This window comes from Capsicum annuum, chromosome 1 (assembly GCF_002878395.1).
Source record: "Capsicum annuum cultivar UCD-10X-F1 chromosome 1, UCD10Xv1.1, whole genome shotgun sequence".
NCBI lineage: Eukaryota > Viridiplantae > Streptophyta > Magnoliopsida > Solanales > Solanaceae > Capsicum > Capsicum annuum.
Genome location: NC_061111.1, coordinates 99710943 through 99736712, shown reverse-complemented (window position 1 = coordinate 99736712; position 25770 = coordinate 99710943). Strand labels below are relative to the sequence as shown.

Below are 25770 nucleotides of genomic sequence, written 5' to 3'. Positions count from 1 at the left end.
CTTTGAGAACACCTGGGAATCCCATGAAGTTATTGATGGACAATTTCCTCATTTTCACCTTGAGGACAAGGTGAAACTCATAGGGGCGGGTATTGTTAGACCTGTTGTTACTAAGGTCTATAAGCGCAGGAAAAAGGGTGAAAATAAAGCATAAATGTATCTATTTTATTTATTAATTATTCTGTGGATGTGTTTCTAGTAGTTTCTAGCAGTTAACTAGCAGTTACCTAGCAGTTTAGGCAGTATTTTGTGATATATTGTAGCAGGAAGAAAAGAATAAAAGGGGGAAGAACATTCTGTAGGATGCTTCTGGCAGATTAGGAGGTTAAGGTTCCTCGAAATTCCTTGGTTGTTGAAGTATTCTCTAGTTGTCGCTTGTAAAACTCATTCTACTTGTTGGTAACAATTAATAATAGTTGAAGTTGTTGTTTCTACTTTTACATTATCTCTGGAAGTGTACAGATTCTTGTTAAGGAGATTTCAGGTTCCTAACAATACACCACGACACCTCACCCTGGATATGACTCGTCAGGTCATCCATAACAAGTGCAAAAAGAAACGGGCCCAGGAGCTGCCTCTGATGCAACCCCATCAGGGGTTGATAAGAAGTTCATCAAAAAATTTCCTGACTTCCCTCCCATATTTATCTTTCTTTGAATAGCAGCTTAATGTCCCGTCTGATGGTTTCCCTCCTTCATGTTAATGCTTGTAACTCTTGACATGGATTTGGACTAAGTTTGTAATTTGTACTGTTTGTGTTTGGTAGGAAGGGGGCCACAAGTGGTGGCTTTATATCTTTTTTCTTTTTGAAAAGGTTAATCAGAGCTTTATTGTGTCACAAGATACCAGCTCTAGCAAGTCTTTACAGAGGTAGTGATTCAATTTACGAGATCAAATCCAAGTTGATATAGTGCTAATACATTCTTCCATTTCCACTTCTAAATTGAAATTTTGTAACCTACACCAGACCCTAAAAGGTAAGTCATCTATATTAAGCATATGTACCGTTGAAGTTGAAGCTCTCACCGGAAGCACCCTCCAGTTCATTTCTGTCCATGCAATCCAACATACACAAGAATTCTTTTTCCAACTTCTTTAGAGATTTCCTTTGACAAGGCACTAAAGAGAAAGGGAGAATCAATCTGGTGAAGTGTGAAATCCTTAACTCTCAATAAGAAGCAAGGTGCTTGGGCATAAAAAACTTAGAGTACATAATAAGAGTTTCTTGCGAAAATGGTGATAGAGGTTCATTACTGAAGATATGGCCATATGGAGAAGACTCGTTATTTTGAAGTATGGATGATGAAGCAGTGAATTACCAAAGAAGTTAAGAGCACTTATGGGAGTAGTGTCTGGAAAACTATTAGAAATTTGTGGCATGATTTCTGTGTTAATGTGGATATCAAAGTGGGTGATGGGAAAGATTTTGGGAAATCTAAAACAACCCTACCCCTAATGGTTTCCACTTTTCAATAATTAATAAATTTCATGGAATATAAGGGAATAGGGTCTAAAGGATGTTGGGGAAGTCTCCAAACCATCAAACAACGATTCAATGTACCTCTCATCATCTACAAGAGCCAATGGTAGATAGTTTGAAGATTGAAAAGTACAAAAGGAAGTTAAACATACAACATGGTTTTTATAACACCTTCAACAAGATTTGGATTCTGTGGACTCATGAAATGGATGTGTCTATCATCCAATATAAAGAACATTGCGTCTTATTTAGCTTTTCCCACCTGGTTTTTGTAACACCTCCAACAAGATTTGGATTCTGTGGACTCATGAAATGGATGTGTCTATCATCCAATATAAAGACCATTCGTCTTATTTAGCTTTTCCCGCCTTAGCAGCCCTCTTATTTATTTGACTATAGTTTATGCTAAATGCAACGAGATATAAAGAAGGGACCAGTGGCATGACCTTAAAACCTTAGCTGATAACATTCACGGCCCTTGGAGAGTGATTGGTGATTTCAATGTAATCATTTCCAATGAGGAGAAAAAGGAGGGAGAAGCCACATACTGGAAGATAGCACTGCCTTCATTGAAGAGGGTGATAGCTAAAAAAATATGGAATTGGGAAAGGGGTTGGAAGACTAAAAACATTACCCCTTCTTTTGGGTGCGTCCTGTATAAGAAATACTGTGAACAAATGTGATGAGTTCAGTGGTTACACCATATTTAGGGTTGGGAATGGCTGTAACGTTAGTTTTTGATGGCACAGATGGTGTGCAGAGAGTTCATCTAGGTTTTCATTTCGAAACATCTGTAGTGTTTTGTGCCAGAAAGAGATGCAATACAATATATAAGGAGGATGCATGTGGGGGAATTTCGAGTTTAAGAGGAACCTCCAAGAAGATAGCTAAATTCCAAAACCCATTTGAAATCCTCTACGAGCATAATATAATGTTAGTCAATCTGAACTTGTGTAGATGGGGTTTGGGAAAATTTTCTCAATTTAGTCGTAATGCCATAAGATTTTGGTTAGATAAGAACCTGCCTTTCAAAACCTATCGTGTGGAATTTTAGGGCACTAAAAAGGTGTGTGCTTTTGCTTGGCTGGTGGCAAAGGGAGTGGTCTTGACAACAAAAAATTGAGAAACAAATTAACATTGTTCGTTGGTGTTTTATGTGTGGAACTTCGGGTGAACGCCTAGATCATCTCCTTTGCATTGTCAGTAGCATCTCAACCCGGCTGTAGTGAAATTTTGAAATTGACTTGGTTTGTAATGGACGATGCCAGGATAGTGATTGAGGAACTATTCAGCTGGACCTTTTCTTAAAATCTGTTATTTAGCTGGACCTTTAGAAGAAGAAAAGACGAAAGTGTCGGATGTTGTTCCACCAGTCCTGATGTGGATCCTTCAGAAGGAGAGAAATAACAGAATTTTGAAGGAGTAGAACATGAGTTTATATATGCGAGGAATATGTTTTAGCCCCTAATTTTTTTGTGCCATTATGGTTCCAATTTGTGTAGAGAATAAGGCGTCTCTTGTAGAGATTCATCTCTTTTTATAGATTCTATAACTTTGGTATAAGTTGAGAGATTTATCTCTTTTTAATTCTGTAAATTTGGTATACAACTTATATATTGGAGATTTTCCCATATTAATAAATTTATTTTACCTTAGTGAAAAACAAAATGATTTACCATTTTGAAAAAAAAAAAAGATTTGTAGCCTATCAGTGTTTTAGGCTGTTAGAGATTATTATTTCAACAAATCATTTTACATATAGCAAGTTCATTCAGCTCGAAAAATGATTCCATGCAGCCATATTTTTCAATCGTTGTTTTGCCATAACCCTCATCTTATTTCTGTGTCCTTGTTCTGACAGTTCAGGCGGGTGGCTAATCTGTACTTCCTTATGATCTCAATTTTGTCATGCACTCCAATCAGGTATTTCAATTCTACTTCTAAAATTATGTTTTTCACCCGTATTATCCCCACCCCCACTTCCACCCATTATGCATTATTGGTGCTGAAGATGCGTGAAGAGTCTAGTGTAGAGTATTTTATTCTGTAAGCATATAACGAGATTACAGTTCACTGCTGCGTGGTGTTATTGGAGGTTGTTTGTCTTTTTCATTAAATAGTAAAATTTCACTTTTATCGTTTTTGTTTTATAAGTCGTTTGAAAACTATTTCAAGAAACTAGTTTATATTTTGATGACATGTGCTATGTTTTCTCATGATTTGCACCTGAAAAAGAATCTTGTTTGCATGCAGTCCTGTAAGTCCAATAACAAATGTGCTTCCTTTGAGCTTGGTGCTTCTCGTTTCTCTTATTAAGGAGGCTTGGGAGGACTGGGTGAGTACTATTTCCTTCATTGCCTTCTAGCTCCGTTGGTTCTTAAACTGACTGTGTTATATATATATATGCCATTCTTTAAATAGAGTAATACGCTATTGACAATTTTGTCCTTTTACCTCTTGTTTCGAAACTAAATACTTATGCTTTCTTCCTGTTCCTTCTTTCATTATTTATAACAGAAACGTTTCCAGAACGACAAGTCTATTAATAATTCCTCCATAGACATGTTGCAAGACCAGAAATGGGTAAATGTACCTTGGAAGAAGCTGCAGGCTGGAGATATCGTGAGAGTAAGTATAAGTGTTTGATATTGTCTTTGTTTCATCTTTTGCATCATGTCTTGTAAAGTAGACGATCAAGATATGATTTTTACTGTTTCACCATGTTTTGGTGCTCGATCAACATCCATCTATGCTTGCTTTCTTTGTAACTTTCCTAGGTTATTTGGCTTGTTATGTCATTTGCTTTGAGTACTAGATACAAGTTTGTTACCATCGTGGACATGTTGAATCCTAGATGTTTTTTTTTGGTATATTTTGGGGAATACCTATGAAAATATGCCCCCCCCAACCCCCACCCCAAACACAGTTCCGCTAGGCAGTCTTGGTGACCTAGATAAATGGAACCATAGATTGCATCTGAGCACAAGAAGTTAAGCTTAAAGTTCAAACTGCCTATTGTGGATATTTAGCAAACAATTAAAGATACAAATTCTGGTATGCTTTTTTTGAATTTATGTCAAACTTTGCTATGGTGTTCCTGGAGCTAGATGTTTGGTGATGACTCCGGTAAGTGTGATTATATGTCCTTCCAAATGGGTTTTGAGTCGAAAAACAGTTGGGATGGGGAAGATGATCTTTTGGTAACTTACTAAAATGTACAAAAGTCATTTAACCTTATATTTACCATCTTGATGGAACTAAAGTGCATTTGTAGAAGGTGATAATATTAATCTTCAGTTTCAATTATGCGAGAAGGCTGGATTGTTTACTTTTGCTATTGCATTCATTGCATATCTCTAGCATATCACTTTGCTGCAGTTCTGTCGGCAGACCTAATCTTGCGTGCATCTCGACTAATTCCACAGGATACCTGCCACCTCCCACCAGCAATAGATACTAGGTAACTCTGTCCACCAAGGTTAGAATAAATGGGAAGAAATCACCTAATGTTTGTCTCTGTTGGGAATTGAACCTGAGACCTCATGGTGCTCAATCCAACTTCATTGAACCACTAGGCCACACCCTTGGGTGCGTACCTTCTGATAATTTAATAGAAAAATTCTAAAGTTGTGTTAAAGAAGTAAGAAAATACTTGTTCATGAAGTTTATGTAAGGACTGTAAAGTCATTCCGAGTGAGCATTTTTCGACCCAGCACAGGCTTCTGGTGATGGACTTGATTATCAAGAAGAGCAAAAAGAGAGGGTCGGGAAAGGTCGACCTAGAATTAAGTGGGGTGACTTGACGCCAGTTAGTGCGCTGGAGATAGGAGAGAAGGTGGCAGGGTTGGAGGTGTGGGACTGTAAGGGGGACGTGGCTGTTAGAACGGATAAGGCTGCCAGCTGCATCACGGAGACTGCTAGAGGTGTTGGGTGTTTCGAGGGGGCGGGCAGGAAGGCACAAGGGGGTCTGGTGGTGGAATGAAGAAGTTAAGAAGAAAGTAGAGATTAAGAAGGGGGCGTATGTTAAGTTGATTGAGAGTAAAGATGAAGAGGAGAAGTGGGTGAATATGGAGGTTTACAAAGTGGCAAAGAAGGAGGCTAAGTTAGCAGTTACGGCTGGTAAGACAACAACTTTAGAGAGCTTGTATGCGGGGTTAGAGAAGAAAGACGGGGAAAAAAGGTTGTATAGGCTTGCTAAGGCTAGGGAGCGGAAGGGTCATGACCTCGACCAAGTGAAGTGCATTAAAGGGCAGGATAGTAGAGTTTTGGTGGAGGATGTTCATATTAAGAAGAGATGGCGGGAGTATTTTCATAGACTTTTGAATGAGGAAGGGGACAGGGGCATTGAGTTAGGGGAGCTGGAGCATTCTAAGGAGAGTCGTGATTTCAGTTACTGTAGATATTTTAAGGTGGAGGAGGTCAGTGAGGCTATTCATAGGATGAGGAGGGGTAGGGCGAAGGGGCCGGACGAGATTCCAGTGGATTTTTGGAAGTTTGTGGGTAGGGCAGGCTTAAGGTGGTTGACTGATTTGTTTAACGATATTTTCAAGACTGCGAGAATGCCTAAGGCCTGGAGATGGAGTACGATGATTCTATTATATAAAAATAAGGGGGACATTCAGAGTTGCAACAACTATAGGGGTATTAAGTTGTTGAGTCATATTATGAAGATTTGGGAGAGGGTGGTTGGGCGGAGATTGAGGAGGATCGTGTCCATTTCGGAGAATCAGTTTGGTTTTATGCTTGGTCACTTGACGACAGAGGCAATCCACCTGGTGAGGAGATTAGTGGAGCAGTATAGGGAAAGGAAGAGGGATTTGCACATGGTGTTTATCGACCTGGGGAAGCCTTATGACAAAGTCCCTAGGGAGGTTTTTTGGAGATACTTGGAGGTGAAAAACGTTCCGGTGGCGTACACCAGAGCTATTAAGGACATGTACGAGGAGGGAAGACTCGGGTGCGAATGGCGGGAGGAGACTCAACGCACTTTTCGGTCGAGACAGGGTTGCATTAGGGTTCGATTCTTAGTCCGTTCCTATTTGCGCTGGTGATGGATGTGTTGACGCGGAGTATTCAAGGTGATTTGCCTTGGTGTATATTATTTGCAGATGATGTAGTGCTAATTGATGAGACGCGGGGGTGTGTGAATGAAAAATTGGAGGTATGGAGGCAAACCCTAGAATCTAAGGGGTTCAGGTTGAGTAGGTTCAAGACGGAGTATTTGGAGTGCAAGTTTAGTGACTTAAGGCAGGAAGACGAAGTGGTGATGAGATTGGATTCCCAAGTTGTATGTAAGAAGGATAGTTGTAAGTATATTGGGTCTATGATTCAGGGGAATGGTGCAATTGACGAGGATGTCTCTAATCGTATTGGAGCTGGTTGGATGAAGTGGAGGCTCGTCTCTGGAGTGTTGTGTGATAGGAAGGTGCCCCTTAGGCTTAAAGGCAAATTCTATAGAGTGGCAGTCTGTCCAGCCATGTTGTATGGAGCGGAGTGTTGGCCTGTCAAGAACTCCCATATTAAAAAATTGAATGTGGCGGAAATGAGAATGTTGCACTGGATGTGTGGGCTTACAAGAGGGGATAGAGTTAGGAATGAGATTGTTCGGGAGAAGGTGAGAGTGGCTTCGGTGGAGGGCAAGATGCGGGAAGGAAGACTGAGATGGTTTGAGCATATGATGAGGAGGGGCGCGGATGCCCCAGTTCGCAGGTGTGAGAGGCTAGCCTTGGATGGCTTTAGGAAGAGTAGAGGGAGGCTGGAGAAATACTGGAGGGGAGTGATTAGACATGACATGGAGCAGCTTCAGCTTACCGAGGACATGACCCTAGATAGGAAGGTGTAGAGGTCGCGGATAAGGGTAGAAGGCTAGGGCGAGTACATGGGTTGTAGCAAGTAATTAGGAGTCCCTGTTTAGCCGGGGTAGTAATCGTAGGACTGTGTTGATAGGTAGGAGCCGCTAGTCAGGAGAGATTGGGTTTGGTGGATGGCTTTGGTCTGTGAGTGTAGGTTACTACTAGGTGGGTACCCTATTCCAGATTTCGTTTTTCTTATTTCTTATAGCTTATGGCTCTTAGTTACCCTATCCTGTATTGCTCTGAGTTCTATTTTACTATTTCTGATTCTTTACTTCTGTTAAGCCACCCATCCTGCTTCACGTTTCGTTACGACTTTTTTTTTTAATTAATTTATTTATTTATCTTGAGCCGGGGATCTATCGAAAACGGCCTCTCTACTTCTTCGGGGGTAGCGGTATGGACTGCGTACATTTTACCCTCCCCAGACCCAGTGTGTGGGAATACACTGGGCTTGTTGTTGTTGTTGTTGTTGTTGTGGCTCCTATTCGAATCAAATTGGTAACAACAACTCGATAAAGCTGTCTTTCTTAATTGCCTTATCTCATTTTGATAGACTTTTCTGCAGTAAAACAGTAAATAAAGGAACAAATATTGATGTTTTATACTAAATACACTGATATTATAACCAGAATTCTGAAAACAACCACTCGGATATTGTTAACACTTAAAATACTGCTAACACTATAAATTATATCCTAATACTTGAATGAACTTCAGTTATACAATACATAACACTAAATTTACACAAATTTCAACATTCCTAGACATTTGAGAGGATAGAACTCTCCCACATTTCTAGTCATTCGAGAGGCTAGAACTCTCCCATATTTCTAGACATTCGAGTGGCTAGAACTCTCTAGAATCCCCTTTTCCTTTTTCCTGAATTCCCTCCTCTACTGCCTTGCCCCTTTTTCTACAGGAAAAACTACCCTGTAGCTCTGTCTCATGACAGTTACTAAGTCTTTTAATTGTTTATTTTAGCCTTCTAGAATAAATATTTATAACTTGAGGCACATCATTACCCTCAACTATAAGAGTCACTTTGTTCTCAAGGTGAGAATCTGCAAATAACATATCGATAATGACATATACTACTTTATCATAGTACTCTTAGTTTCCCTTCAACTACATCTTCTCCGGTAAACTCAAAAAATTCTTTCATATCACCTTCATCTATACTGGGTGCCTCTGAAATATTTAATAGGTTAAGCTGTCTATTTTAACAACGATGATTGGGGCCAAATTTTTCATCACATTTGAAACATAACCCTTGTCTTTTTCGAGCAAATTCCGAATTGAACAACTTTCTGAATTGTCCCTCTGATTTTTCTGCCAAAGTAGTAGACTTTGCGGCAGTATGCACTGGTGAATCAGTGTTACTACCAACACTACCTGCTGATTCAGTTCGTGAGTCTTGTGTTTCAAGACTCACGTGTTTCAAGTATGTTTGCGACTCAAGGATAATTGGGTCTAAATCCAACTGGTTTATTGTATGAACTTCCTGTATTTGGTTCAAATTTAGAACTTTGAATCTCCCGCAAACCAGAGGTTTGATCCTTCATCTTTTGAGCTATCTCCATTATCTCCCTCAATGTTTGAGCCCGTAAAAGCATCACTTCTGCTCGAATTTCCTCTTTTAGACCATTCAAAAACGCTCTCGATAACATTTCATCAGACGCCTCATTCATAAATGCTAACACCTTTTCAGCTTCTTCACGAAATGCAGTGACTGTGGTAGTGTGCTTCAGCCTTATTAAGACAGCATATTGGTTGATCTTTTGAGAATCATGAAATCGGTTCAACAACTCTCTTTTGAAGTCTTCCCAGGTTGACATTTGTTGCCGAGATTCAATCCCATAATACCAATTTAAGGCTTTTCCTTCCAAACAAACACCTGCTGCCCGTAATCTTTCCACTTCAGAAATTTCATTCATTGCAAAATATCGTTCCACTCTGATAATCCATCCTAAAGGATCCTCTTCTTTGAAAACTGGTAATTGTAGTTTTCGAAACTTCTTCCCATCTTTTTCTCTAGCCAAGTTGATATTGCTGAAATTCCAGGGGGGGTGAATTGAAATTTTCTTCTGTGAGTTGAATACTAAACTTTCACAGTCGACTCGCCTGCAGATCAGAACACTTTGCAAACAGATTAAATTCAAAACAGTTAAGCAAGAAAGTAACAAACAATAAAGTAATTATACAAAGATTTATCTTGGTTTGGCACATCAATGTAGTGCCTACGTCCAGTTTCCTTGGGTTTCAAAGTTTCCTTAGATCGTTGATAGATTGGCTCGAGTATAATGATAGGAAACAAGTTCTGAAGACTTATTTTGCTCTTCAGATCTTGTGACACAGCTTCAGTTGATGTTACAAAGTTGACTCGATCTTACTCTTTATATAACAATTGTAAACTAAAGTTACAGAGCTTTGTAAGACTAAGAATGAGACACTTTGAAGTTTCTCCTTGAAGTTGCGTAAGAAGTGTCTGTCTTCGGTCTTCTTCTTTTATAGTCTTCAACTGCTACTCTTCATAAGAAAACCCAAGAGATTTCTTCTCAATCAAGGATTTAAATTGATTCCTTGATTGAGGAATGTAGCCGTTTGATATGTCCATAGACGACTTTGGATCACGTTCATATCAGATATGTCCGTGATCTATCTTTCCTTTTAGTCTTGATGTCCATGTGACGGTTGTGTCCTTTTTTTTTTAGTCTAGATCCTGATTGATTTCCTGATTGATCTATTTGCCGTGTTTTTGGGATGGTGATTCTCCTTCCATTTCAAAGATATTTGATTAATTCTCTTGCCATGCTTGTTTGAGTGCCGTGATCTTCGTGTGATTGGATGTCCTTCCATTTCTAGAGCCAACTTCCTTTATCAGTGTTCTTCAATATCCTGCAAGGATCCACTTGTTAGTTTGTCATTATTAAAATACAGACTTTTGGAGGCTAACAATCTCCCCCTTTTTGATAATGACAAACATGAGTAAACATCAGTTAACTTCCTTGTCAGTCAGCTTGCTCCCCCTGACTTTGTATGCATTGATCGACTTTGCTCCTCTTGACTTGTGAGCATCTTTGTTGTTTAAGATTGTTGAATTATCAGTTGACTTTGTAAGTCGACAGTCGACTTTGTAGGTCGACTTTGTCCTGACTGATAGTTGCTTCCCTTCCTGTCTTTCTCCCCCTTTTGGCATAATAAAAAAGAATAGCAAGCAACAGAAAGAGAATAACACACACAGACAGAGCATCACACAATCCATATAGACAAAGGCAATAGATAACCATGGATAGTTATAACTAAGCATAGCAAAGGAAATTGTCAGATAGTAAAAAGTATCTTTACAACCCAAAAGCATAAGGGACAGGACCCCCTTTTGAAAGAAAAGTTCATAATTCACCGTTTCGCTAAAAAATAGGTGAGTGTTATGCATGTTTTGACAGAACTTGCCATAAGATTTTTCAACGTTCTTAACAATGGAAGAGTAGGAATTTTGAACACAGACAACCAGATCATCATTCGAGGAAGAGACTTGGGATTTCAAAGAGTCCATGCAAGAGAGCACTCGAGAGAACAGCTGGACTCCTTCTTGTTTGAGCCCATCAAGCCCCAGCTTGACCACACTTATGTCGGAGCTTGTACTTTTCCCAAGGTCCAAGAGCTTGGAAGTAGACTCTTGGAGTTGCATGATACCTTCCTCGATAGCTTTGAACCGCTGCTTAAATTCTTCAAGTTCCTTCATAAAAAAGACAGAGGGGTTAGAGACAGACTTACTTACCTTCGGAGGCTCGGCTTTAGCACGGGCAGACTCCTTCCCGCACCACTCATCTTCCACCAGGACATATCTCATGCTGCTGAACGTTCTAGAATCATAAGTTGCAGCAACTTCTACAGTGGGTAGGCAGAAAGATCGATGGAGTAGAACAAGAGGATTTGAGTGATAAGCAGTCCGTATGGTAAACTGGACGAAGCGTGGGCTTCCCTTGCGCTTTCAAGCATGTACTCCCGTATCCAAGTTGCCCAATTTATTTTGATCTTCTTGACTAGACAGTATATAGCACAAAGACATCACGACAAGTGATGTTGCTTAGAGGTCCTTTTCTAGGAATCAGAGTGGTGGCAACAATATCAGCCATAATGTGATATTTGAAACAGAGAGACAAGGGACCAAAGTTGGTTGATATAGAGTCAGAATCAGATGAAAGCTTCTTGGCTTTCTCAAAGCCTACTTCAAAGTCCTCGGGCTAGTTATTGTTCATGAAGGGTACCACACCGGAGAACATGGTGTCAAAAACATTTTCAAACAGAAAGTTATTCAAGACAATTCTTGTGCCTAGCACAGGTCTCAAATTCGCCACTATCTAGGGAAAGTCGGAGATTGGCGTAAAACATGCTAACAGGGTCTTCATACACTAAAAGTATACACTAAAAGTCCACAGAGGCGAAATAACAAAGACAGGTCTTGAAATTTAAAAAAATGGCTAACATTGCAAGAGGCATCTTTAAGTTGGCTGAGATTGATGATACGGTCAGGAACAATTAAGCGATTTTGAAAGAGAAACTTTTCTTTATAAAGATTCGTCCAGAATTGGTGCATCTTTTTTGGACGGAGAGAGTTAGAGGGATTTGAACGGGTTTTCTTTACTGAAGAGACAGCTCTGGGAGAGGGTCGCCGTCTCTTGAGAAGAACGGACTGAGACGAGGACTCATCGAAGGATTCTGAAAGAGGAATATGACCTTCAGAGGAGATTCTAGAAACGTTGGCCATTGATCAGGTTTTTGACACGAGAGAGAGAGAAAGGGTGAGATTAAAAAGAGAGAGAAGGACAGGGAGAGCCGGTTAAGAGAACTTGGGAAGGCGACTGTTTAGAAAGGATAGGAATAGAGAAGTGAAGAGATGTGAAGTGAAAGAGAACTGATGGAAAAGAAGGGACGTAGCATAAGAAGGAGTGAGGGGCGGCAGGGGTGGAGTGGGAAACGGCGAAATAATGATGATACCTTTTTAAAAAAAACTTTTTGGTAAAATAGATAAAATTGGACTAAGAAAAAAATATTGTGATCAAAATATAACCCATAAGTCATTAATGCTAAATCCTTTGTGAAGATTTTTCTTCGAAAAAAGATTAGACCAAGTAAAATAATTTGTGACAAAAAATATGACTAAAAAATTATTACTCCCTCCGTTTAAAAAAGAATGACCTACTTTGACTTGACACAAAGTTTAAGAAAATAAAGAAGATTTTTGAATCTTGTGGCCTTAAATTAAAGTTGTGTCAAATGTATCAAAATGCCCTTTAATCTTGTGGTCCTAAACATGCCTTGTGGAAAGTTGAAATTAAAGTATTGCCAAAAAAGGAAAGGAGTCATTCTTTTTGAAACGGACTAAAAAGGAAAATAAGTCATTCTTTTTGAAATGAAGGGAGTAATACCAAATCTTTTTATGGGAAATCAAGATTTTTTTTTGGAAGGGATTCATTTTTTTTGGATCAGGGACAAAAAATACTTAACGCTAAGACAAAACAATTAAATAGATTATCAACACATCATTATCCTTTTGCCCTAAATACACAGAACAATTAAATAGCATTATCACACGTTCTGGGAACAATCTCAAGAGATAGATTGACATCAAGTAGTTGACGCAGGATTCAGAGAATTTAAGTACAACAGCTTCCAAGAGTTGTGAATATGGCTCCAGTTGTTGAAGAGTAAACTAAAGTTTGTTTCTTGCTAAGCCAAGAGTTTGGGACATCACTCATGAGACGAAGCTTTCATCAGAATGACAAAAACTCTCACAAGAAAATGTTAGAATTATCAGGAATAATGTTAAAACATGTAGCAAAGATAATAGAAATTTTTAAAACATAAAGAATTTGCCTCCCTTTTAAGAAGGTTTTAAAACAGATTTTCAAATTTTGGAGATTGTTTCACGAAAATCTCTTAAAAATTGATGCAACTTATTTGAGAGTATCAACAGATAGGGACAATTCATATTTAATTCTGACCTCGTCAGGGATTTTATTGATGTCAGTACCCTCTGCCTTTGTTTCTATTTGAAGAGTTGACTCTGAAGGGGGCATAGTCGACTCTGGTGACATTGCCTCCGGCATTGTCACTGAATCTGACAGTTTTTCATCTACATTCTTTACAGACAGATGAGTCCTTTTTCTTTCCAGGTATACTTCTGGAACATCTGTTATCAATCCCTCCCTTTTATAGACTTTTGCGAACATGTTCCTGCAAAACAAGAAGATTAATTTTGCTTAGGTACTCAAGCGGCGTTGGGTCCTTACGGGTTAGATGTACTTCCTTTGGGCTTCCAAATGCACACACTTTTAGGCTTATGCCTGCAACTGTAGGATTTGTCCCCTCTCTGTCCACAGATGAAACAAATGGGCCCTCGATAAGAGAATTAGTTCTTAGCTGATTTAAATGACCCTGATGAGGAACTCAAATAATTTTTAAAAGAGTTTGTTCTTACGAAACTATGGCTTGGGGATGCCTTAAAATTTGTTAATTTTATTTTTGTATCATCAAGCTCTTCATGAAGTAGGTCAATTTTAATTTGACATGCTTCAATTTCTATTTGCCAGTTTCGTTGTTCCTCTTTGAGTTTTCGTTTAAATTGATCATCTCAACTTTTCTTCTCTTGGGCGAGTTTGTTATACTCATGTATAACTTTTTGAAGTTCGTCAGTAATCATATCTAAGTAAATTTGAGAGTATTACAATTATGACAATTGTGTAGTCTTACCTTGCTGGATTCACCTGTTGCCATGAAACACATGTTTGCGGCTTCTACTTCTTCTTCTGTTTCATCTTCATCACTCAAGGCTCCAAAGTTTTGATTCTTCCTGGATGTTCTTCTTTTCAGTTCTGAACAATTCTGTTTGAAGTGACCAGGATTTCCACAGTAGTAGCAACGCTCATCATTTCTGATGGAATCATTATTTTTGCCTCCTTGGGATCTTTGCTGTCTCTGTCTCATGATCTACCTTACCCTACGGTTGATGAGGGCCATTCCTTTGCTATTGGCATTTTTCAAAAAGTCCTCACCGGTTAGTGTAGCATTGAAGAGTACTGGTTTCTTCTTTTCATTCTTGTGAAACCTGTTGATATAATTGTTCTCATATGCGATAAGGTTACCTCGTAGTTCATCATATGTCATGTTATGAAGATCTCCGTCTTCCAGAATGGTAGCCTTGGTTTCCTAAGTTTTTGGGAGACTTCGGACCAACTTTTGGACTTGCAGGTTGTGAGGATAAATCATCCCTAGTGATTTTAGTTCGCACACGATTTTACTGAATTTGGCGAACATTGTTTCAATATCCTCAATTTCCTCCATTTTGAGTAACTCGTATTCATTGACAAGAGCAGCAATTTTTGACTTCTTGACTTAAGTGGTTCCTTAATAGGTTACCTCTAGTTTGTCCCACATTTCTTTTGCTGTTTCACACGTTGAAATCTTGTCTTATTCTTCTCCGCTAACTCCACGTTTCACACGTTTGAATTACCTCTTGCTGTTCTTTGGTGACCTCGAACTTTCAAGGTCCTCTATGTTAGAACTGCTAGATCCTTTATCCTTGTCCTTTGACTTCTCCTTTAGTCTTGGAATCGACTTTGGACTTTTCTTGATGACAACCCAGGCTTGGAAGTCGTTTGATTGGACAAAGATCTTGAACCTATTCTTTCCGTAAGAGTAATGTTGTCCATTAAAGTATAATGGTCTTGTGGAGGAGTGACCATCCTAAAGGAGAGCACTGGGAATATGATAATTGGCCATTTGATCTTTGCTCACTTGCGGTTAAGCAATGCTATCTGTGAGACCTGCTCTGATACCAATTGAAATTTAAGAGGGAGGGGGGGGGTGAATTGAAATTTTCTTCTATGAGTCGACTGCTAAACCTTCACAGTCGACTCGCCTGTAGATTAGAACACTTCACAAACAGATTAAATTCAAAACAGTTAAGCAAGAAAGTAACAAACAGTAAAGTAATGATACAAAGATTTATCCTGGTTTGACACATCAATGTAGTGCCTACGTCCAGTCCCCTTGGGTTTCAAAGTTTCCTTAGATCGTTGAAAGATTGGCTCGAGTATAATGATAGGAAACAAGTTCTGAAGACTTATTTTGCTCTTTAGATCTTGTGACACAACTTCAGTTGATGTTATAGAGTTGACTCGATCTTACTCTTTATATAACAATTGTAAACTAAAGTCACAGAGTTTTGTAAGACTAAGAATGAGACACTTTGAATTTTCTCCTTGAAGTTGCGTAAGAAGTGTCTGTCTTCGGTCTTTTTTTATAGTCTTCGGCGCTACTCTTCATAAGAAAACCCAAGAGATTTCTTCTCAATCAAGGATTTAAATTGATTCCTTGATTGAGGAATGTAGCCGTTTGATATGTCTATATCAGATATGTCCATATATGCCTTTGGATCACGTCCATATCAGATATGTCCGTGATCTATCTTTCCTTTTAGTCTTGATGTCCACGTGACAGTTGTGTCCTTCCTTCTTTCGTCTAGATCCTGATTGATTTCCTGATTGATCTATTTTGCCGTGTTTCTGGGATGGTGATTCTCCTTCCATTTCAAAGATATTTGATCAATTCTCTTGCCATGCTCGTTTGAGTGCCGTGATCTTCTCGTGATTGGATGTCCTTTCATTTCTAGAGCCAACTTCCTTTATCAGTGGTCTTCAATATCCTGCAAAGATCCACTTGTTAGTTTGTCATTATTAAAATATAGACTTTTAATAATATAGACTTTTGGAGGCTAACAATTGCTTCCCTCTTCTTGGTTTTCGATGGATCTGGTTTGGGAAGGGGATGCTTCTTCCATCACAGTTTGCCTGGGCTTTAATTCTTGCAAGAGACTCTCATTTCTTGAAACCATCCTTCCAGTTTTCTAACATCTTCTCTTACCCCTGTCAAATTAGTCTCTACTTGCTAGACGTATCCCTCTATTTTACTCACCGTACCCGAATGTTACTACTCTGATACCAAAATTGATGGACTTTTCTGTAGAAAAATAATAAATAGAGGAACAAATACTGATGTTTTATACTAAATACACTGATATTACAATCAGAATTCTGAAAACAGCAACTCAGATATTGTTAACTCTTAAAACACTGCTAACACTATAAATTATATCTTAATACTTGAATGAACTTCAGTAATACAATACATACACTAAATTTACACAGATTTCAGCATTCCTAGACATTCGAGAGGCTAGAACTCTCCCAAATTTCTAGACATTCGAGAGGCTAGAACTCTCTAGAATCCACTTTTCATTTTTCCTGAATGCCCTCCTCTACTGCCCTGCCCCTTTTTCTACAAAAAAAAAATGTCCCATAACTGTCTCATGACAGTTACTAAGTTTTTTAATTGTTTATTTTGGCCTCCTGGAATACATATTTATAACTGAGGCACATCACATTTCCCCCCTTAATATAACAATCGATAAGTCTCGGCTTGTTCATTCATTTGTGAACCATGGGTTAAGTTCTAGATTGAAGAGCGTGGACCTCCAGTTATTGTGAATTTACAACTTTTGAATATGAGGAGCATCGACCTAATATCAGCAGTATCCCCGTAGTTTCTTTTCCTTTATTCTCTGTTGCTACTTGTTGTTTCTTATGCTTCAGTTAGTGCTCTATTTCACTATTGCTACTGTTCCTTTGCACTGACTGCTATGTCGTGCTTTCTCTATCATTTGCTATGTCTTCTTTACTTCTGTATGTCTTTTTTCTTACTTTCTTACTGCTCTGCTATGCGATACTTGAGCCGAGGGTTTTCTGAAAATAGCCTTTCTACCTCCACGAGGTAGGGGTAAGGTCTACGTACACTCCACCCTCCCCAGACCCCACTGGGAGGTTTCACTGGGTTTGTTGTTGTTGTTGGACCTAACAATAAATAAATATGAGGAGCATGGACCTCCAGTTTCTCAGAATGTTATAGCTTTTCAATATGGTTGGATCTGAAAAGTTCTTAGAAAAATACAGCCTGCTTTTCAGTTTAGTCTTTGTCCTTTCAGCAGGGGGATAGGCCATCACAGATATGTGGTTGACATTCAGGATGCACACTTCACAAATAGAAAATGCTGTTCACCCACTCCTTCCTAAATATTTGATTTAGGAAGGAATTCAATAGTGTTCCTACAATGTAGTTTTAGGCACTTAGATTTTTTTTTAATACAACTTCTGAAGATAAATGAGAGGCAATTCTTTTCGTTATTTGAAAAATGTAAGGTTGTACAAGCTGGCCTTTTCCTTGCAGGTTAAACAGGATGAGTTCTTTCCGGCAGATCTTATCTTTCTTGCCAGCACAAACCCCGATGGGGTCTGCTACATTGAGGTTGTACTTGGTCCACATCTAATTTTTCTTTTACTTGTGAGAAAAGATAGGTTGGTCTAAATTATTAGGAGAAGAGGTTTTTGGATAACATCATAAGTAAATGCATCCGTTTCATCTTTTTCATCATGTTCTTTCCTAACTGATACATGGATTTCCTCAGACCGCAAATTTAGATGGTGAAACTAATTTAAAGATCAGAAAAGCACTGGAGAAAACCTGGGATTATGTGTCTCCTGAGAAAGTATCTGCATTCAGAGGTTTGGTTTCTCTGCTTCTGTTGACCAATCAAATCTTTCTGCATGATAATGTCTGTTGTGAGAAATAATGGAGAAAAATATTATTGAATTGTTGTCTCTAAATTATTACATTGAGACCCTATTTATAGACATTACATTCCAATCCTATTCCTAATAGGACACTACATTACAATCCCTTTCCAAGTAGAATTCAATATGTTATTCCTATTCATATTCTAACACTCCTCTCAAGCTGGTGCATACAAGTCATATGTACCAAGCTTGTCACAAATGTAATTAATACGACGACTGGTGAGGGACTTGGTGAAGATATCTGTAAGTTGATTACTTGACTTCACAAATTTTGTAACAATATCTCCCGAGAGTATCTTTTCTCTGACAAAGTGACAATCAATCTCTATGTGCTTGGTCCTCTCATAGAACACTAGATTAGATGCAATATGAAGGACTGCCTGATTATCACATACAAGTTCCATCTTACCAGTTTCTCCAAATTTTAATTCTCTCAGCAATTGCTTGATCCAAACTAGCTCGCAAGTTGCTGCAGCTATTGCTCGATACTCTTCTTTGGCACTAGATCGAGCAACCACACTTTGTTTCTTACTCTTCCAGGATACCAAATTACCTCCTACTAAAACACAATATCCAGATGTAGAACGTCTATCAGAGGGTGATCCTGCCCAATCAACATTTGTATATCTAATGATATGCTCATGGCCTCGATCCTCGAAGAGTAGTCCTTTACTTGGAGATGACTTTATATATCGCAAAATCCGAACAACTGCATCCCAATGACTATCACAGGGGAAGTCATAAACTGACTTACAACACTCACAGGAAAAGAGATATCAGGTCTAGTCACTGTGAGATAATTCAACTTTCCAATCAACCGCCTATACCTTCCAGGATCACTGAGTGGCTCCCTTGGTCTGGCAGAAGTTTAGCATTTGAATCCATAGAAGTGTCAATGGGTCGACATCCCATCATTCCTGTTTCCTCAAAAATGTCTAAAGCATACTTGCGTTGAGAAATAACAATACCTGAGTTGGATTGAGCAACCTCAATCCCTAGAAAGTATTTCAATCTACTAAGGTCTTTAGTCTAAAAATGCAGAAAGAGATGTTGCTTCAAATTAGTGATACTATCTTGATCATTGCCGGTGATAACAATATCGTCAACATAAACCACCAAATAAATACACAGATTTGGTTTAGAATAGTGATAAAACACTGAATGGTCAACTCCACTACGAATCATGCCAAACTTCTGAATAGCTGTGCTAAACTTTCTGAACCAGGCTCGAGGGGATTGCTTCAAACCATAGAGTGACTTGCGCAATCGACATATAAGGCTATTAGACTCCCCTTGAGCAACAAAACCAGGTGGTTGCTCCATATAAACTTCTTCCTCAAGATCACCATGCAGAAAAGCATTCTTAATGTCCAACTGATAAAGAGGCCAATGACGAACGACAGCCATAGAGAGAAAAAGACGGACTGATGCTATTTTAGCCATGGGATAGAAAGTGTCACTATAATCAAGCACAAATATCTGTGTATATCCTTTGGCAACAAGGCGAGGCTTCAACCGATCAACCTGATCATCTGGACCAACTTTGACTTTATAAACGCAACGACAACCAACAGTAGATTTACCTGCAGGAAGGGAAACAAGCTCCCAAGTACCATTCGTATGTAAAGTAGACATCTCATCAATCATAGCTTGTTTCCATCCTGAATGGGAAAGTGCTTCACCTGTAGTCTTACGGATGAAAATAGAGGACAAAGATGGTACAAAAGCATAATGTGGTGATGACAAACGATGATAACTCAAGAAAGTATAATGTGGGTTAGCATTACGAGTGGATCTTATACCTTTTTGAAGTGCAACTGATTGACTAGGAAGAGGCAGGTCTGCAGTAGGGGAAGCGTCAGGCGCAGGACATGAATCATCTGGGATTGATACTGGACGTGAGCGCCGGTGATAAGTCAAAAGTGGTGGCACTGTGGCTGGAGATGGAGAAGTAACCGTAGATTTGTTAAAGATTAGTGTGGGTAAGACTGGAGTTATGGGTAAAACCTCAGAGATATTAAGATGATCAGAAGATGTATAGTAAGGTTGAGATTCAAAGAATGTGACATCAGCGGGCATAAGGTAGCGACTCGGATCAGGTGAATAGCATTGATACCCTATTTGAACTCGAGAGTAACCAAGGAAGACACATTTGAGAGCACGAGAGGCTAATTTATCTTTTCCTAGGGCTAAGTTATGAACAAAACATGTGCTCCCAAAAACACGAGGGGGGATAGAGTAGAGATGTGACTGAGAAAATGGTATGGAATGGGGAACCTTATTCTGGATCGGAAATGATGGCATTCTGTTAATGAGATAGCAAGATGTGAGGACCGCATCGCCCCAAAAACGCAGTGGGACATGGGATTCAATGAGAAAGTGCGAGCAGTCTCAATGAGATGCCTATTTTTTCTTTCTACTATACCGTTCTGCTGAGGGGTATATGCACATGATGTTTGGTGAATGATTTCTCGATGAGTCCTGAAACTGGGAGGATAAGTATTCTAAGGCATTATCACTACGAAAAGCACGAATAGAAACACCAAATTGATTTTGTATTTCAGCACAAAAACTTTTGAATATAGAGAATAACTCGGAATGATCTTTCATTAAGTAAACCCAAGTACATTTTGAAAAATCATCGATGAAAGTAACAAAGTAACGAAATCCTGACGGTGAACTGACTCTACTAGGACCCCAAATATCGAAATGAACTAATGAGAAAATAGACTCTGAGCGACTCTCATTACTATGTGAAAATGTAGCACGGGTGTGTTTCCCAAGTTGACACGACTCACAATCTAATGTGGATAGACTAGACAAACTAGGCACCATCTTTTGTAGTTTGGATAGACTAGGATGTCCCAACGTTTGTGAATAAGGTTGGGAGGATCTGTAGCGGAGCATTCTGTGAAGGAATTTGAAGCGGTAAGATGGTAATGGCCTTGTGATTCATGTCCTATGCCAATTGTCTGTCCCGTTTTGCGGGCTTGCATTAGAAAAGAATCATAAAAAAAGTTATATTACAATCAAGGGCACATGTCAAACGACTAACAGATGCAAGATTAAAAGGACTACCAGGGACATAAAGAACAGAGTCTAAAGTGATAGAATATAGGGGTTTGGCTTGTCCAACTCCTTTTGGCTCTGTTCGAATTCCATTAGCTAAAGTAATAGCTGGAAGAGATTGTTAATAAACAATATCAGACAAAAGTGATTTATCACCAGAAATATGATTAGAAGCACCTGAGTCCACAACCCATGATCTAAAGGTAGGAGATTGTGCAGTTGAGGCTATTGGTAGAAATATATGCTTACTTGCTTGATACTGAGATATTCATTATATTTCTTGTCAGATAAATAAACCCGTTGATCACCTGTGGTGTTAGACTGAGCAATATGAGCATTTTTAGTTGGTCGACCATGCAAATAATAACATATTTCACGAGTATGTCCAAACCTATTACAATAACTACACTTAGGTCCAGAATAACATACGCCACGAGTATGTCCAAGCCTTTTACAATAACTACACCTCGGATGAGATCTTCCAAATCGACCTTCCCCTCGTCGATTCTTCATAGATTGTGACGTTTGATTTTCTGATCTTCTCATTAAGGGCTCAGATTTAATCACAGGACTTGAACTTCCAATTTCAATATTTTTGGAGCCAAAAAATAAATATCATGCCCAAAAAATATCTTGGGAATTTGACTTGAAAATCCCAAGAACCAGATCTGAATTTCTGAAAAAAAAAAATTCCCCGAAAAAAAACTGATATCGTTAGAATTAGGGTTCCGGCGGTCGGAATCTCAAACTAATTGTTGGAATCTAGAAAGAAGCAAGTGGTTGGAGTCAGAATAGACCGGCGACCCCAACAGAAAAAGAAACAACTCAAAAATCGACCGGAGATAGGCTCACGCGCCGGCGCGTGATGCAGATCTCGCCGGAATTTTTGGATTTCGGCTAGCGCGTGGCGACGTGTGGAGGGTAATTTTTCGACGTTTTTGGTTGGGTTTTTGTCGCCTGATATTTTCGATCCTTTTGATGGTGTTGTGTTTTTCACACAACTCACAAAATAAAAATTGACCCAAATCAATCACCGGAATTAATGCATAGTGAATGAGTTATCTTTTCTAATATTTCTAACCTGCTTTGATACCATGTGAGAAATAATGGAGAAAAATATAATTGAATTGTTGTCTCTAAATTATTACATTATGACCCTATTTATAGACACTACATTTCAATCCTATTCCTAATAGGACACTACATTACAATCCCTTTCCAAGTAGAATCCTTTGTTCCGCTGCATTTTTGAGACTACATTACAATCCCTTTCCAAATAGGCATCTTTTTGAGACTGCTCGCACTCTTCTCATTGGATCCTATGTTCCGCTGCATTTTTGGGGCGATGCAATCCTCACATCTTGCTATCTAATTAATAGAATGTCATCATCTTCCATTCAGATTCCCCATTCTATATTGTTTCCACAGTCACATCTATACTCTATCCCCCCTCGTGTCTTTGCGTGCACATGCTTTGTTCATAACTTAGCCCTTTGAAAAGATAAATTAGTCCCTCGTACTCTCAATTGTGTTTCCTTGGTTACTCTCGAGTTCAAAAAGGATATCGTTGTTATTCATCGGATCTTCGTCGCTACTTTATGTCTGCCGATGTCACTTTTTTTGAATCTCGACCTTACTATATATCTTTTGATTATCCTATTATCTCTGAGGTTTTACCCGTATCTCCAGTCTTGCCCGCACCATCCTTGGTCTTACCCGTATCTCCGGAATTACCTGAATCAACCTTTGAGAAATCAACAGTTACTTCTACATCTCCAGTTGTAGTGCCACCACTTCTGACTTATCATTGTCGTCCGCGTCCATTAGTCCCAGATGATTCATGTCATGCGTGGGACGCTGCTCCTACTGCGGACTTGCCTTCTCCTTAAAAAAGGTATGCGTTCCACTCGTAATGCTAACCCACATTATGCTTTCTTGAGTTATCATCGTTTATCATCACCCCATTATGCTTTTGTATCGTCTTTGTCCTCTATTTTCATCCCTAAGACTATAAGTGAAGCACTTTCTCATTCAGGATGGAAGCAGACTATGATAGATGAGATGTTTGCTTTACATGCAAGTGGTACTTGGGAGCTTGTTTCTCTTCCTGCAGGTAAATCTACTGTTGGTTGTCGTTGGATTTATGCAGTCAAAGTTGGTCCAGACATTCAGGTTGATCGGCTTAAGGCTCGCCTTGTTGCCACAGGATACACACAAATATTTGGGCTTGATTATAGTGACACTTTCTCTCCAGTGGCTCAAATAGCATCTGCCCGTCTTTTCCTATCCATTGCTGCCGTTCGTCATTGGCCTCTTTATCAGTTGGATATTAAGAAAGCTTTTCTGCATGGTGATCTTGAGGAAGAAGTCTATATGGAGCAACCACCTGGTTTTGTTGCTTGGGGGGAGTCTAGTAGTCTTGTATGTCGATTGCGCAAGTCACTCTATGGTCTGAAACAGTCCCCTCGAGCTTGGTTTGGAAAGTTTAGCATAGTAATTCAGCAGTTTGGCATGATTCGTAGTGGAGCTGATCACTTAGTGTTTTATCGATATTCTCAAACCAAATCTATGTATTTATTTGGTGGTTTATGTTGATGATATCGTTATTACCGGCAATGATGAAGATTACATCACTAAATTGAAGCAACATCTCTTTCAGCATTTCCAGACTAAAGACGTCGGCAGATTGAAATATTTTCTAGGTATTGAGGTTGCTCAATCCAGATCAGGTATTGTAATTTCTCAACACAAGTATGCCTTAGACATTCTTGAGGAGAAAGGAATGATGGGATGAAGACCCATTGACACTTCTATGGATCCAAATGCTAAACTTCTGCTAGGACAGGAGGAGCTTTTCAGTGAACCTGAAAGGTATAGGCGGTTGGTTGGAAAGTTGAATTATCTCACCGTGACTAGACTTGACATATCCTTTCATGTGAGTGTTGTAAGTCAGTTTATGATGTCCTAAGTCAGTTTATGATTTCTCCCTGTGATAGTCATTGGGATGCAGTTGTTCGTATTCTGCGATATATAAAGTCAGCTCCAAGTAAAGGACTACTCTTTGAGGATCGAGGTCACGAGCATATCATTGGATACACAGATGCTGATTGGGCAGGATCACCCTTGATAGACGTTCTACCTCTGAATATTGTGTTTTAGTAGTAGGTAATTTGGTGTCTTGGAAGAGTAAGAAACAGAGTGTGGTTGCTCGGTCTAGTGCGGAAGCAGAATATCGAGCAATGGCTGTAGCAACTTGTGAGCTAATTTGGATTAAACAGTTGCTGAGAGAACTAAAATTTGGAGAAACTGGTAAGATGGAACTTGTGTGTGATAATCAAGCAGCCCTTCATATCGCATCAAATCCGGTGTTTCATGAGAGAACTAAACACATAGAGGTTGATTGCCACTTTGTCACAGAAAAGATACTCTCAGGAGATATTGTTACAAAATTTGTGAAGTCAAGTGATCAACTTGCAGATATCTTCACCAAGTTCCTCACCAGTCCTCGTATTAATTACATTTGTAACAAGTTAGGTACGTATGATTTGTATGTACCAGTTTGAGGGGTAGTGTTAGAATGTGAGTAGAAATAAGAATAATATATAAAAATCCTACTTGAAAAAGGATTGTACTATAGCGTCTATAAATAGGGTCTTGATGTAATTATGTAAACACACAATCCAATAATAATATTTTCTTCATTATTTCTCACAAAAGTTTTGTTATATAGTGTTTGTTCAATATTGACCTAAAAGCATTTTAATGTGTAGTTTGATGGTATTTGATATACATTAGATTCTTAGATTTTTTTTTTTCTGCATACAAATTTAATAATATATAACAAGGGATGCCAAGTGCAATGCACATTTCAACGGAAGATGTTTTTTAAAAACATTTAAGATGTTCAGCCATGTGTAACATGATCTTCTGCAGATGCTTCCCAGCAGAAATGTTATTGCTTATGGTATATCAGAGTTATGATGACAAATATCAATTTTGTCTCTTTGATAGTGAAAGCATGATCAATCTGTTTCCAACTTTAGGAATATATACAATAATTACGTGTTTAATGTATTCTTTTGCAATTTTCTTTTACCAGGTGAATTACAGTGTGAGCAACCTAATAACTCATTGTACACATTCACTGGAAATCTTATCATTCAAAAGCAAACCTTACCACTTAGCCCAAATCAACTTCTTTTACGGGTATGTAATCTTTTTCTTATGTTATTTCCCAAGTTCTTTTTATTATTTTACGGCTTTTGTTTTAAGTTTTGTATGTTATACACTGTCAATTTTCTGCTGAATGCCTCTCAATATTGAGTGTCTTGTCATTAAATAGAAAATATTCAATGATTACATCCCTAATGATCCGTCATCCTATCCCTAAAGATCAGCTTTTCTATCCCTCTAAATCCGCTATTCTATCCTACCAAATCTGCTCTTACTAAAGTCACTATTATTCTCTTTAACTACTAAATCAAATCTATGTAATTACACTAATATACAACAATATATGATTACATTAATATACAATATTTACATCATGCTAACATCCCCCCTCAAATTGATGCTAGTAGATCAAGAAGCATCAATTTGCCGACGAGAAACTGATGTTGTTGTCGTGCCATTGATTTTGTAAATGCATCAGCTATTTGAAGATCACTGGACACGA

The 25770-nt window shown here is 38.7% G+C and overlaps 1 protein-coding gene across 2 annotated transcripts in view; it reads left to right on the top strand.

The window, feature by feature from the left end:
• LOC107867407 (phospholipid-transporting ATPase 3) overlaps positions 1-25770 on the top strand; it is a 70426-nt gene that overhangs the window by 16351 nt on the left and 28305 nt on the right. The window contains exons 3-8 of one of the 2 annotated variants that reach the window (XM_016713635.2): positions 3342-3403; positions 3734-3815; positions 3998-4108; positions 17620-17697; positions 17858-17954; positions 25195-25301. In XM_016713635.2, coding sequence (XP_016569121.1) covers positions 3342-3403; positions 3734-3815; positions 3998-4108; positions 17620-17697; positions 17858-17954; positions 25195-25301 — 537 coding nt within the window. The remainder of the gene's footprint in view (positions 1-3341; positions 3404-3733; positions 3816-3997; positions 4109-17619; positions 17698-17857; positions 17955-25194; positions 25302-25770) is intronic. The other variant, XM_016713636.2, reaches the window with a different exon arrangement.